Raw genomic sequence first — 14,061 nt, 5'->3', positions numbered from 1 at the left:
TTTTTTTAAATAAAAAAAATAAAGTACAAGGTTCTAAATTTTGTCCTAATATATAAATTAACCGTAATATTTTATGAATGCATACATAAATTTTTTTATTTAACTATAAAATAATGTAGTTATAAATTTTTGTATAAATTATTTAGATCATCACAATTAAAATCGCACATACACACATTCTTAGATAACCTATTTTATAAAAAAAAAAAAAGTCTCGACAAATAACATTTGAGATAGCAATTAATTTTAGAAAAGGAACAAAAGATGATAGTAAAAGTGGATTTATGTGCACATCATTATCTTGTTTAAGACAAAATTTATGATTGAGTGTGTTTTTTGTCCTTAAAATATATAAATAAAAAAGTCATTTATCAATGAAAAGAATTAATTAATCAAATTCTAATTCTGCTAAAAAATCTTACAATTTCTTTTAGGGGTGTCAAAAATACTTGCCTAGCCTGAACTTGAATCGGACTGGGTGATGCGGGTTAGGTATTAAGGTCAGGCCGGTCCTGGACATCACTTGATAATCTCAGGATCCAGCTCGAAACCTAGATTTTATTTTTTAAAAAATATATAATATATATTAGTTTAAATAATTATATTTATTTGACTCATCTATTATATATATGTAAAATTTTAAACATTTAAAGTTTATATTTTCATATCTAATTTTATTAAAATAATTTTAAAAATTATAAAATAATACATACATACATACATACACAAAGTATTATAAAATATAAAAACCGAACATAAAAACAGGAATTAAAAAAGTTTTAAAAAGATATACGAACCGGATCCGGGCATTGCCATACCCGGTCCCAGAACCAGATTGCACCATCCCCACTCACTTAGGAAAGTACTATATAATTAAAGAAACAAGCACTAATTCATTAAAAATATCTTGTAACTTTCCTCTAAAAGTCTGGTGTCTACAACTCACCGGCTCTTATCCCGTGATAATACGCCTACGCCCAAAAACAGAATTTACAACTCTATAAAGCAGAAAGAGCAATAAAAAAGGAATCCTCCGTCCCCACACCCGCGACCTCCAAAAACGCCACGCGCTGATTGTGCGCGTGGAGACTGCACTGGTTCGTAGCCGAGTTTTTTTCTTAATCCAATTTGGTCTTTTGCTACAACCAAGCCAATATTTCTATCCGATGTAAAGTCTTAGAATCAGGATTAAAATTACCCAAAAAAAGAAATGGTATAAAAGATGAAGATAACGAATCGCGATCGAAAATTGGGTATGGAATTGAAATCATCGGAACGTGAGATGAGGCTATACGACACCGTTTGCCGGTTTCGCTTCCGATCGGCGTTCGATTCTTACTACGTCGCTTGTGAGGCTTTCTCTGAACAACAACGTTTCGGTCTCTCGTTTTCTGTTCCTTTCGGTGTCAAAATTAAAAGCCTCCTCTTCCTCTAGTAGCGCCTTTTTTTTTTTCCCTCTCTTTTCCTTTTGTTGAGATTTCTCTAGTGTTTGTGCTTCCTTTTTTTTTAATTTTTAATTTTAAATAAAAAAATATGGATTGCGGTTCGGGTTTTACGAAATCGGAGACGGAGGAAGGTGAGTTCTCCGAGAAGGATCCGTCGTGTCGTTACGGTCGGGTACGTGTCATTTCTAATAACTTATTATTATTTTTCAAAAAAAATATTATTTCTTCTGAATTTTAGAATTATAATTCATATTGCATTTAGATTAATTTATTTTGTTCGGTCTAATTGAGTAACAATCAGGGCTAGGTTACATTACGTTTTTGTTTAATTTTATGATTATCGAAGAAAACGCCCATCTTTGATGGAATTGCTAGTAATTTTAATTGAATTTTTATATGACCTCATGAAATGAATCCTATCTACTGATTATTTGAAGAGCAGGTGGTTTAATGATTAGGCTGACAGATGGGACTGTTGGTTAGAGATATTTTTGTTTTTTGTGTAATTTGTGGGGTTACAATAATTGTTTGGTAAATTTGGAGGTTTGTTGAGTGGATATATATGCTTTTGTTAGACCTAGTGATATGGTCTTTGTTTGTTTTATTTCTCCAGTATGATGAAATCTTGGGAAAAGGAGCATTCAAGACTGTGTATGTCTCTACAACCTATATCTTCTTCAGTTTCTTATTTTTGGATTTCATGGGTAGTGGTGTTGAATTGTACTTTCATGTGTAGATATAAGGGTTTTGATGAAGTTGATGGGATAGAAGTTGCTTGGAATCAAGTGAATATCGAAGATGTAATGCAGTCACCTGATCAGCTGGAACGATTATATTCGGAGGTTCATCTGTTGAAATCTTTGAAGCATGAAAATATCATCAAGTTCTATAACTCTTGGGTGGATGATACGAACAGGACTATTAACATGATAACTGAGTTATTTACTTCAGGGAGCTTGAGGCAGTGAGTTTCGTGGCTGTTCACATTTTTTGTTTCTTTCTCTCTTAGCTTTCATTGCTTATTTGTGTTATTATCACATGTGGATTTAGATATCGTAAGAAGCATAAGAATGTTGATATGAAGGCCATCAAGAACTGGGCAAGGCAGATTCTTCGAGGTTTACACTATTTACATAGTCACAATCCTCCTATCATTCACCGGGATCTGAAATGTGACAATATATTTGTCAATGGAAATAATGGAGAAGTCAAAATTGGAGATCTTGGGTTGGCAATTGTCATGCAGCAGCCTACTGCTCGAAGTGTTATTGGTAAATACTTCAATTTGTCTGCCCCTTTAATAACTTAAATTAGACCATTTATTAACTCCTTGTATAACGGGCAGGTACTCCGGAATTCATGGCTCCTGAGTTGTATGAAGAAGAATACAATGAACTTGTCGACATTTATTCTTTTGGTATGTGCATACTGGAGATGGTCACTTGTGAGTACCCATATAATGAGTGCAAAAATCCAGCTCAAATATATAAGAAAGTTACCTCTGTAAGTTCATGGCCACCTGCAATATGTCACGGATTCTTCTGCTTTTGAATGGCCTTTGTGAACTTTCAGTTTCTTTCATTGTAGGGTATAAAGCCTGCTTCCCTCAGTAAAGTGACTGATCCCCAAGTTAAGCAATTTATAGAAAAGTGTATCGTTCCAGCATCATTGCGACTGCCTGCCTTGGAGCTATTGAAAGACCCATTCCTTGTGACTGACAATCCAAAGGATCTTGTTTGTGATCCCCTGCGGCTACCCAATCTTGTTCCCGAAGTAATGAATTTGGCCCACTCTGAACCTCATCCCATGGACATAGACCTTAACCACAAGAAGGTTTCTGCTGACCCTTGTGCTAAAAGCAATACTGGAACTTGGTTTTTAACTCTAGAACTTCAGCGGCTTACTGAGAACAATGAATTTACTTTAAGAGGAGAGAAAAATGATGATGATACAGTTTCACTGACCTTGCGCATTGGTGATAAAAGTGGTAAGAGAATTTTCAGTGCAATCAACAGTTGTTTTTTTTTCCCCCCTGCTGTTGAATCAGCTGATAACGTTGTTGTTATATCAGGTCATGTGAGCAATATTCATTTTGTTTTCTACCTCAACGCTGATACTGCAATTTCAATTGCTGAGGAGATGGTTGAGCAGCTTGATTTGTCTCATGAAGATGTGGTTTCGATAGCTGAGTTGATTGATAATTTGATAATGAAGCTTGTGCCTAGCTGGAATCCTTCATTAGGAAGTACCGCTAGTCAGCAAAATGGTTTACTCAAGGGTTCTCCTGTATCACAAGGCAATTCAATCTCATTGAAGTGCCCAGGGGAGCCAGGGTCCAACAATGCCTTTGCTGAGGCAGTTAGCCAGCAAGGTGTTCTTTCTGAGTTGGCTAGTGGGAAATATCAATACAATCAAGAATCAAGTGATTCAGATATATCTGCTGAATTTGATGTCCCAGTCATTTTGGATGCCCATATTGACAAATCTTTGGTGCCTGATGGTTACAGTGCTCATTATGCAGTTTATGATCATGGCGGGCATGAAGTTAAAGCAGATGAGGTATCTCTCGGTGAATCTATTTTGTTCAATGAGTCCACACAGAACTCAGAGACATCCTTCATTGATTCATGCTCTGGTATGTCAAAAAATTTGAGCTTCTCAAGCATCAGCTCGCTATCTCTTGCAGACAAAGAACATTCTGATGGTCTGAAGCTGGAGCTCGACGCCATTAACTCAAAGTATCAACAGTGCTTTCAGGAACTCCTGAGGCAAAGGGAGGAAGAAATGGAAAATGCCCGAAAGAGGTGGCTTGCAGGGAGCAATGTATCTGTTATATGAAGTACTGTATTTTCTTCTTGTTAGGATTTTCATTTTACCCTTTGCTTTCATTGTTGCGATTATTTGCTTGCGGCGGTTGCCTTGGAAAAGTCATTCTTTAACAAGTCATCATTTCATTTGGTTTGATTTTATTTTATTGTGTAATTAAGCCATCCTTTCAGTCATTTCCATCTCTCTCTCTCCCTCTCTCTGTTGGTGAAGGGGCTATCAGGAGGCTTCCTAAATGAGGAAGTGGAGGGAACATATCCACTGATTTATGTGGCAAAAAGCAAAGACAGATATTTCCTTTGTTAAATGGTGCTAGCAATAGACCACAATCACATATTCAATTCTGTGTTGTAACGTGATAGCTTTTGCTTTCCATGCTATAATAATTGAACGGATGGTGAGCATTGAATAAAAGGCAGATACTAGGCTTAATCCGCACAAGCAACATAAACATGAAAATGATGAAGAAACAAAATGATTTTGTTGTTTTGAAATGATTAAAAATATGGTAAAACTTAATTTACATACATACTATTAATGCGGAAGGGTAGCGCAAGAAGGGCTTCATCATATTGCCGACAACATTTTCAAATTTCCAAGGCACAATCATAGAAATTTAAAAGATGGCACTGGCTTTTGGAGTCGCGATGATGGAGTTCTTTCACCGTAAAATTCTTTCTTATAATCACACGATTAAAATAATGAATAATAAAAAATAAATTATTATTACGATTGTGTGGAGCGGCTACGTCTGCTGCACCGTAGCCGGACCCTTAAAAAATTGATAGCTCGGATGCCTAATGCATGTGCCAGTGCCACCAAACAATTTCTGAAACACCAACCTATAATGCCCTACTCGATATTTCCGCAAGGCAAGGTGAAGTGACATCAATCATCAGGGTTGAGAGCCGGTGGCAAAAATTTTAAATTGACAGATAAATTTTCATGTGATGTGAGCGGTAACGATGTGGGGACCGAATGTCGCTGGCGTTTGCATTAAATTTCCCAAGCAGCTGACTGAAGCAATTATGCAAGTCCAATGGTTTTCAACATGTAAGAAGAAAATGAAATAAAATATGTAGCTTCTGTCCCTACTCACTCGGCTGGTTACCATTGCAATGCATTCACTCCAGCCGAAGACAATCAATCAAGCCTCAACCTCATCTAATCATATATGGGCAAGCAGTTACCATTATGCTCTCAAGCATAAGATACCAGATCACCATTCATTCTATATCAAAATATGAACTCTACCGCTAATATGTCACCAAATTTTACAACAAATTAGTATCTACATTTTTCTGTCAAACTGCATGATTCTTTGTCAATTTCAAGCCCCAAGCACATCTAAATTCAATACAAGTCATTGGCATACGCCAGAACAATACATGTTGCCAGACAATGTATATATCCCAAAAATCTTGCTGTGCTGAAGCAGAGTGACACATCAAGTCGGAGATAGAAAATGAATTTTTTTTTTAATATAATCAGCATATTCCCAGTCAATGAATGGGGCACATTGCATAAAGTTCAGATTCATCGCAAAATTTATTCACCAATCTTATCAACAGAATCAATGAATTTCGTTACAGTGTCCGCACAAGTAACACAAGAGGAATGCACAGAGAAGAACAATAAGTGAATATTTTCAATTGGCACGAATTATATGGCCAAGGACAAACATTTTCAAGCAAACCCTACATTTAACACAATCAAGATTGATAAAATCAGAAATTATCACAGGTGCTACCAGTTCTCCTTGGCTATTTTTGATTTCTCAAGAATGAATTTCCCTTCCTTATACTTTTGTGTTTCCTCATAAGCCCGTTCGTACTTCCATCCCAAAACCACTCGGCAATCAGAGCAGAAGACATCAGCAACTGTGTGGAGACCAGTCATAAGTTGCCGGTCTTCTTTAGGCCCCACCACAATATTCATTGCATGTGAGAACAGAAAAGCTCGACCATTTCTTCCCTAATAACAAAATCAATCAAGGAACTTTTGGAACATGTATTGAACAATCTCTGGTCACAAGCACAACCAAAACAAGATAAATTCATATGCACACGAGCATAATTGAAGGGGGAAAAAAATGAAAACCACACCAAACTTCCACTTGCTTAGGCTCAATTGAAAGAAAACTTCGGTTGAGTTATACTACTAAGAAAGTAATAATGGCCAGAAACAACTGAAAGAACATTTGCAGGTTATTATTTTCCTATGCATTTCCCACAATTACATACAAGTAAAGATCAATCTTTTCTCAATACGAGCATGATCAACTTTTTGATCATTTTTCTTTTGGGTAGTCAACACTCAACAGTCAGTTCTGAGATCGATCTGAGAAAGTTCGGGTGGTGAACAAATTAGTTCATTTTAATAGATAGAACAATTCATTGGTCCACTTAAAGCTAAAGCATATTCAAAGAACAATCAGCATGAAGATTTTCACCTGAAAAGATTTAGAAATGACATCGTCGTGCAGGGCAACATGGTTTCTACAATTACAGCAACTGTACAATCTAGGCCCAACCATCTCCGCCATTGGCAATTATTAGAAGCACAATCCGACCTCCTACAGCCAAAAATCAACAACAAGATGAACACAAATGAATATCACTCATCAATATCCACAATGAATGCAAAAGAGTAGGGAAACAAGAAGGTTACCTTTTTAAACCGAAAGAAACTAAACGATTTAATGTCTGTTGGCTGTTGTTATTTGATGAGAAACCTGTTCAGAGACAGAAAACAGAGAGAAAGTGAAAAAAATGTGTAAGGATCAACATTTAGGAGAACTCAAACAAAAATTAACCCAGTTGAGTAATTAGATAAAATCAAAAGTGAGAAAGCAAAACAACCCACCAAAATAAATAAAACAAGCGTTTGATGTGAACTACGATACGATTTAAACACAAAAACATCAACAAACCAACCTCAAAAAATTTAATAGTTTCCATTTTTTTTAATGAATTCTTAAGCTGATTCAACTGAACACAAAAACATCAACAAACCAACCTCAAAAAAGAAGTGTTTTTCCCTTTTCAGTGTTGTAACCCGAGTTTGGTGGGTTCCGAGTAGAAGATGACAAGTTGCGTGTCTCAGGGATTTATTGACATCAAATTATTGATTAAATTACCAAGCGACCATTTATTTATTTTTTTTTTTAATTTAATTTTTTGACATTTTGTAAAAAGGTAAGAAGAAATTTATACTAAAAGAGTCCAAAAGCTGCCAAATTGTGGAGCGAGTTGAGCGACACAAAACTCACCAACTATATAATTAAATTGAGCACCACGTCTCTCCAATGTAGTCTACTCCTGCAATAAATAATAGCTCGTGATACCTCCCAACACCTTAAACTTTTCTGCCAGGTTCTGCTACCCTTTCCCTTTGATTTTATTGATTATTTTTATTGTATTAATTATTTTTTAAAAAAAAGTTAAAATTATAATTAAAACTTGAAGGGAAGAATGGAAGTAATTAGTGTAGTAATGTTCTGGATCTGATTGAAAACTACAATAATAGCCGAAGATTAATCGACAGGCTGGTAGAGCTTCAAATCCACCAAATCTGTCTGGATTCTTGTGCTACCTCTTCAATTTCAGGCAGGCGGTTGTGGTTGTAGACTCGTGGCAGGCCTACAAAAGCAACTCTCAATTGGGTATGGGCCCAAATGAATGAACTCTTCTTGATGAATCATTCAATTTCATCTTTGCATGGCCCTTAGCACAGACCATTAGCCATTGCTTGTAGTTTCATGATTCACGTTGGGCTTGAGCCTTTGCAATCGACAATCATGCATCAACAAAAGCTTTGTTCTATACGCAAATTCGGTTGGAGATTCCGTCCAAAAACAAAATTCATTACTGCAAAATTAAAATATCTTTGCTTTGCTTTCGTTACGTCCATGTCCGTCAGAAAAAGTGGGACATAAATATTAAATAGACACCGTCTCTGTGTCTCATGCGCATTAATATTGCGATTCAATTTTTATTCCTAATGCAAAGCAGAAGATTCAAACAGTATTAAGAAATTACATCCAACGCCTGCAATTAAAATACATCCCCTGGAAGGAAAAAAAAAAAACACAAAAAATAGAAAGTAAGCCATGGAAGAATCTGCCCATGAAATTAGAACCCCTCTAAGTAAGTGTGATCAACTAACTAATATTGAAATATGATTCTGTTTAATTCTAGCTAGCTATTTCATCTCTATATGTATGTGACAAGTAACCCTCTTCTCTTCTTTTAATTAATTGACGATGGATGTACGTAGTAATTAATAGTGTATGTGTGGCGCAGTATCCAGGGATGATGGCGGGGACAATGAAGGAGAAGAATATAGTAGCATGGCATCATCATCATCGTCAGAATCTCAATCAGAGATTACTGAAGCGGTGGTGGAAGAAGAAGAGAACTCACCAGTAAAGCAAGTGGCCCTAACAGTATCAACGGAGGACGACACTTGTTTGCCAGTGCTCACATTTCGGATGTGGGTCTTGGGCACGCTCTCATGCGTTCTCTTGTCATTTCTAAACCAGTTCTTCTGGTACCGCACGGAGCCCTTATCAATCACTGCCATTTCTGCTCAAATAGCTGTGGTGCCTCTTGGTCAGTTGATGGCTGCTAAACTCACTGACCGCGTCTTCTTTAAATCCACTCCTCTGGAATTTACCCTTAATCCTGGACCCTTCAACGTTAAAGAACATGTTCTTATCACCATCTTTGCTAATTCTGGGGCTGGCAGTGTTTATGCCATTCATATTGTTACTGTTGTTAAGGTCTTTTACAAGCAGCACTTCACCTTCTTTGTTTCCCTCCTTGTTGTCTTCACCACACAGGTCAGGGGTCACTTCTGTTTAGATAGGTTAATTAATACTTACATTTCTTTTCCTTTTCCCTTTTTTAATTATTTCAAAGGGTGTTCTTTCGAATGTAAGGTTTAATAGAGTAATTTGAACTTTGAATGGTAGGTGCTGGGGTTTGGTTGGGCTGGGATATTTAGGAGGTATCTGGTGGAACCAGCAGCCATGTGGTGGCCAGCAAATCTTGTTCAAGTTTCTCTATTTAGGTAATGTTTTCTTTAATATTTAGCAACTCCGGTAGTGTATTGCATTGTGTCTTTTTACATATTACTTAATGAACCCTTCATTAGGAAATTATATATATATATATATATATATATATATATATATATAAAGAATAATAGCTATTAAGATGCTAAAGTTGCTTTTTTAATGTATTAAAAAAAAAGAAAAAGAAAAAGTAAGACTCCTAAAATTTTTTAAATTGGCATGGACTTCTTTAAACTTTAATCATTGTTATCGATATTAGTTGTATGTGTGTGGTTCTTTCATAGTTTCTTGTGGGTAACAGTTTTCAAAAAATATAGTCTAATGATATATTTATGTCCTTAATGAATGAAGAATATTATTAAAATAAAGGGTATATGTGTGTCTATTACCAAAATATTAAAATGTCTACTTATTTTGAAAGTATATTTAACTATTATTTAACGCATATTGTACAATGCCATAATAAATTCTATAAAAATAATAATAATAATCTGGTCGTTGCACCATCACTGTCAGCTACGCAGTTACTAAAAAAAAAAAAATTTGACCTTTTTTTTACCAAAAAAGAAAAACACACATACACACACACACACAAAATTGACTGTTAAGTAGAATCTTTCAAGATTCTGTCTGCCCTATGGGGTATCGGCCTAAGCTTGGCCAAAAATTGCGCTTCTAACAATGTGTTTCGCTGGCGTCGGTCGGCTCCTATTTTGGGAAGCTGGATTACAGAGCTCTGCACGAGAGAGAGAAACGAGCCAGTGGTGGTGTGACGCGCACTCAATTCTTCATGATGGGCTTCGTATGCAGCTTTGCTTACTATGTGTTCCCAGGGTACCTCTTGGAAATGCTGACGTCACTGTCTTGGATATGCTGGATATTTCCGAAGTCCGTGGTGGCCCAACAGGTCGGTTCAGGGCTTTATGGGCTTGGAGTTGCCGCAGTTGGGATCGATTGGTCCACAATCTCGTCTTACCTGGGAAGCCCGCTAGCGAGCCCTTGGTTTGCAACAGCCAATGTTGCTGCAGGATTTGTTCTTGTCATGTACGTTTTGACTCCATTATGCTATTGGCTCAATATCTACAACGCGAAAACGTTTCCGATATTTTCCGACCAGCTTTTCACAACAACTGGTCGAGAATACAACATCACAGCCATCATTGACTCTAGTTTCCACATTGACATTGCGGCCTACCAGCGGGAAGGGCCTCTTTACTTGAGCATTTTTTTTGCCACGACTTATGGTCTTGGTTTTGCTGCACTTACTGCTACAATTGTACATGTTGCACTGTTCCATGGAAGGTATGCATTTCTTCATTTTGTTGATCGTTAATAAAATAAAATTACATCTAGCTCATAATTAATCATGATCAGCTGGCTGTGAAATAAATCCAGGGAAATATGGGAGCAAAGCAGAGCAAGCTTTCAAGAAAAAGGAATGGACATACATACTAAACTTATGAGGAAGTACAAGCGAGTCCCCGAGTCATGGTTTGTGATCATTCTTTTGATAAACATAGCAGCAACCGTCTTTGCTTGCGAGTATTACAACGATCAGCTGCAGTTGCCATGGTGGGGTGTTTTACTAGCGTGTGCTATTGCTATCACATTCACTCTTCCCATTGGAATCATCACTGCCATCACAAACCAGGTTCTTTAAAGTTTTTATTCCAGATTCAAACTTTTTAACTGATCCATATGTGAACATGATGATCATGATCTCTTGGCTCTTAACAATATCTACTACAGACACCAGGCTTGAACATTATCACTGAGTACATAATTGGGTATGTTTACCCGGGATACCCAGTTGCTAACATGTGCTTCAAGGTTTATGGGTACATAAGTATGACACAGGCTGTCACTTTCCTGCAAGACTTCAAGCTTGGCCACTATATGAAAATTCCTCCTAGAACAATGTTCATGGCACAGGTAACTTTAATTTATAAATAGGAATAATATATATTCGTATGTAGACTCCATTTATTTTTATTATTGTTATTATTATTATTATTATTATTATTTTGATTTCTTATATATTCTCACAATCATATGTACTTACTGTTGTACGTCATGCTAATCGATCTCTAATTAACTTATCTTGAAAATTAATAAATTTGTATTTAGATTGTGGGAACTGTGATAGCCTGTTTTGTGTACTTGGGCACTGCATGGTGGCTAATGGAAAGCATAACCGACATATGCGACACAAAAGCTGCCAACAGTGTGTGGACTTGCCCAAGTGATAAGGTCTTTTATGATGCATCAGTAATCTGGGGACTGATCGGACCACGCAGAACATTTGGAGATCTGGGAACTTATGAGGCCATCAACTGGTTCTTCTTAGCAGGAGCAATAGCTCCATTACTTGTATGGTTGGGGTCCAAGGCTTTTCCAAACCAAGAATGGATCAGACTCATCAACATGCCTGTCTTAATTGGAGCCACGGCAATGATGCCACCGGCAACTGCAGTGAATTACACTACGTGGATTGTTGCGGGGTTCCTTTCAGGCTTTGTTGTGTACAGATATAGACCTGATTTGTGGCAGCGTTATAACTACGTGCTTTCCGGGGCACTCGATGCTGGGCTTGCCTTTATGGGTGTGCTGCTTTATTTGTGTTTGGGGTTGGAAGATATAACTCTTGATTGGTGGGGCAATGATCTTGATGGGTGTCCTTATGCTACTTGTCCCACGGCCCGCGGAATTGCTGTTGAAGGCTGCCCAGTTTTCAACTAGCTACTAGCTTTCTGGCCAGAGGACATATCACCCTATATTACAAACTACGCTAAACTGCAATTTCAGTGCTTGTTTCATATTTTCAGATTCTGCATTTTTATTATTTAACCCAAGGAATGAAAGAAGACTACACACACACACACATATATGTATATGTATACGTATATATGTTAATAATCAATTTTGTGCCCAATTAAAGTCTTTTAATTGGACTGTAAGAACTTGACGATCACATAACAAATCTATTGATTTAACGATATGAAATCTATTAAATTTAACCTTATCAATATAATAGTGAAGAACACAACCCAAAAATTAACTTAAAAGAAAAAAAAGAATAGATCTATTCAAAATAAATTATGAAAAAATCTACCAACACTGACAACTTAGGACATTTATATTCCATTTGTTTTAGGTTTTTAACAACTTAATTTATAAAGTCTACCTAAATGTTTGATAAACACTTGAAACTTAGCATTAGTAGCAAGCTGGTCAATTCTCGAAATGATAAATTTCATAATGACAACGTATAATTTTTATTTGACAACTAGTAGTGTGTGACAAACACCCATCAACTATTCCTTAATATTTAGAACTTTCATTTTACAAAAATTGTGCAACCCCGATAACAATTAGAGCCTTAAACTTCTTCCCACAAAGCTAAAAAAGGAAAGCAAGTTTACAATCAACCACAGAATTTCAAGCTATGTCAGTGGACTTCAGTGTGCTTATCAGCAATGTAGAAACTACCTTGAAAAAAAGGGCATCTTAATGCAGTTAGAAGGCATTAGGAACGAAAAAGTGGATTTATATATACCAATGGAAGAAAAATAAGTAGAAAGGCAAATATGGCAAGGGTTGTTGCAGAGAAACCCAATCCATTAAAGTTAAAAATAATTCCAGAAGCTTAGTGCTCTCTTCTATCAATAAAAAATTGCTGGCTGCTTTTTTTCTAAGCATCATTCGGTACATCCTAAAATAGATAAAAAATCACCTTTCAACAGTATCAGTAAATAGTGTGAAAATAATGTGTATACAATCAGTTGCCTTCTCACAAGCTCTTCAACGTATTTCGGCCTTCTTCAAAGAGACTGGAGCAGCTGAATCTTCGCCGCGGGGGTGGACATGGCTGTACGCGTGCAAGGGAGGACAAGTAGATAACAATCACCGTGACATTATCTGATGAGTTCAAGTGTGATGCTTCGATGACAAGTTCTCGAGCAGATTGCTGCGGATCATTGTGCTGCCTGAGCCCATGACGGGCAAGACTGACTGCATACTGGCTTGACATCAAATCCCAGATACCATCACATCCACTATTGGTATGTGTGTATTTGCACTGGGAATTGTTGAGAACTAGTTGGTCTTAATTCACATTTTTTTCCCTTAGAAGCTCATTGTTTTGTTCGGTAATTAAAAGAGATGTACTAGATCATCAAAGTATTTGTTGTATCGATGCTTTTGGTATTGTTGTTGTAGGATAATATTTAATGCATAAAATGTAGAAAGTGTCTTTTTCATTAATTTTTTTTACCACACAATATCAGTTTTGAAGTGATGCGTAATATATTATAGTTGTAGTCAAGTACTCTTGCATAATCTTATAACCTATCACTCATATTTTGCTTTTGGAAGGAAAATATCTCTTTGGTGGTCAAACTGTCCTTAAGATTTTTCCAACAATGTTAACAAATCATCCACATCAAATATTAAACTTTCAAACTTTCATGTAAGTGATGGCGAAAGAAAATCATAACTTTTGAATTTTCTGGCAATGACGATTTGTTTCTTTATGCTATAATGCCTTCTACACCCATAGGTTGTAGGTGCATTTTGGTATCCAATATGCCCAAGAAAGATAGTTTCTTCCATAAACTTTAAGAGTAAAAATTTGTAGATTCGTGAAATTTGTCATTTTTCAAAACCTTGTAAATAATCAAAGAAAAAAAGTAATCACAATATAAATAGAAAATA

General features: G+C 36.3%; 3 protein-coding genes across 4 annotated transcripts; 2 read left to right on the top strand and 1 right to left on the bottom strand.

Moving 5' to 3' along the window:
- Positions 1-917: 917 nt before the first annotated feature.
- LOC18050263 (serine/threonine-protein kinase WNK8) lies at positions 918-4,612 on the top strand. Its single transcript, XM_006439192.2, has 7 exons — positions 918-1,617; positions 2,059-2,096; positions 2,182-2,409; positions 2,496-2,716; positions 2,791-2,948; positions 3,033-3,432; positions 3,517-4,612. The coding sequence occupies exons 1-7, from the start codon at positions 1,534-1,536 to the stop codon at positions 4,281-4,283; spliced, it is 1,896 nt and encodes a 631-aa protein (XP_006439255.1). The 5' UTR covers positions 918-1,533; the 3' UTR covers positions 4,284-4,612.
- A 1,178-nt stretch (positions 4,613-5,790) lies between these two features.
- LOC18050262 (protein yippee-like At4g27745) lies at positions 5,791-7,395 on the bottom strand. Of its 2 annotated transcripts, none has more exons than XM_006439189.2 (4): positions 7,290-7,395; positions 6,942-7,005; positions 6,724-6,846; positions 5,791-6,245 (listed from the first exon to the last, which is right to left on the bottom strand). In XM_006439189.2, the coding sequence occupies exons 3-4, from the start codon at positions 6,814-6,816 to the stop codon at positions 6,018-6,020; spliced, it is 321 nt and encodes a 106-aa protein (XP_006439252.1). In that variant the 5' UTR covers positions 6,817-6,846; positions 6,942-7,005; positions 7,290-7,395; the 3' UTR covers positions 5,791-6,017. The 2 variants fall into 2 exon arrangements, with proteins under 2 accessions (XP_006439252.1, XP_006439254.1); XM_006439191.2 differs by lacking the exon at positions 7,290-7,395 and adding an exon at positions 7,208-7,219.
- Positions 7,396-8,264: 869 nt separating this feature from the next.
- Positions 8,265-12,195, top strand: LOC18047553 (oligopeptide transporter 7). The gene is made up of 7 exons (XM_006439187.2): positions 8,265-8,419; positions 8,576-9,114; positions 9,247-9,344; positions 10,081-10,650; positions 10,744-10,999; positions 11,098-11,280; positions 11,476-12,195. Exons 1-7 carry the CDS (start codon positions 8,383-8,385, stop codon positions 12,085-12,087), a joined length of 2,295 nt encoding a protein of 764 aa, XP_006439250.1. The 5' UTR covers positions 8,265-8,382; the 3' UTR covers positions 12,088-12,195.
- The last annotated feature ends 1,866 nt before the right edge of the window (positions 12,196-14,061 follow it).

The sequence above is a fragment of the Citrus clementina genome, unplaced genomic scaffold (genome assembly GCF_000493195.1).
Source record: "Citrus clementina cultivar Clemenules unplaced genomic scaffold, Citrus_clementina_v1.0 scaffold_3, whole genome shotgun sequence".
Taxonomy (NCBI): Eukaryota; Viridiplantae; Streptophyta; class Magnoliopsida; order Sapindales; family Rutaceae; genus Citrus; species Citrus x clementina.
The sequence above is the reverse complement of the archived record's forward strand: the minus strand, read 5'-3'. Positions and strand labels throughout refer to the sequence as shown.

Bases quoted from the DNA above. Each gene is read 5' to 3' on its own strand.
- LOC18050263 (XM_006439192.2), top strand. From the start codon at position 1,534: ATGGATTGCGGTTCGGGTTTTACGAAATCGGAGACGGAGGAAGGTGAG. The intron at 1,618-2,058 runs GTACGTGTCATT...TTATTTCTCCAG, and splicing joins CGTCGTGTCGTTACGGTCGG to TATGATGAAATCTTGGGAAA. The intron at 2,949-3,032 runs GTAAGTTCATGG...CTTTCATTGTAG, and splicing joins TATATAAGAAAGTTACCTCT to GGTATAAAGCCTGCTTCCCT.
- LOC18050262 (XM_006439189.2), bottom strand. From the start codon at position 6,816: ATGGCGGAGATGGTTGGGCCTAGATTGTACAGTTGCTGTAATTGTAGA. The intron at 6,246-6,723 runs GTGAAAATCTTC...TTTTGTTATTAG, and splicing joins TCATTTCTAAATCTTTTCAG to GGAAGAAATGGTCGAGCTTT.
- LOC18047553 (XM_006439187.2), top strand. From the start codon at position 8,383: ATGGAAGAATCTGCCCATGAAATTAGAACCCCTCTAA. The intron at 9,345-10,080 runs GTAATGTTTTCT...GCTGGATTACAG, and splicing joins GTTCAAGTTTCTCTATTTAG to AGCTCTGCACGAGAGAGAGA. The intron at 11,281-11,475 runs GTAACTTTAATT...ATTTGTATTTAG, and splicing joins GAACAATGTTCATGGCACAG to ATTGTGGGAACTGTGATAGC.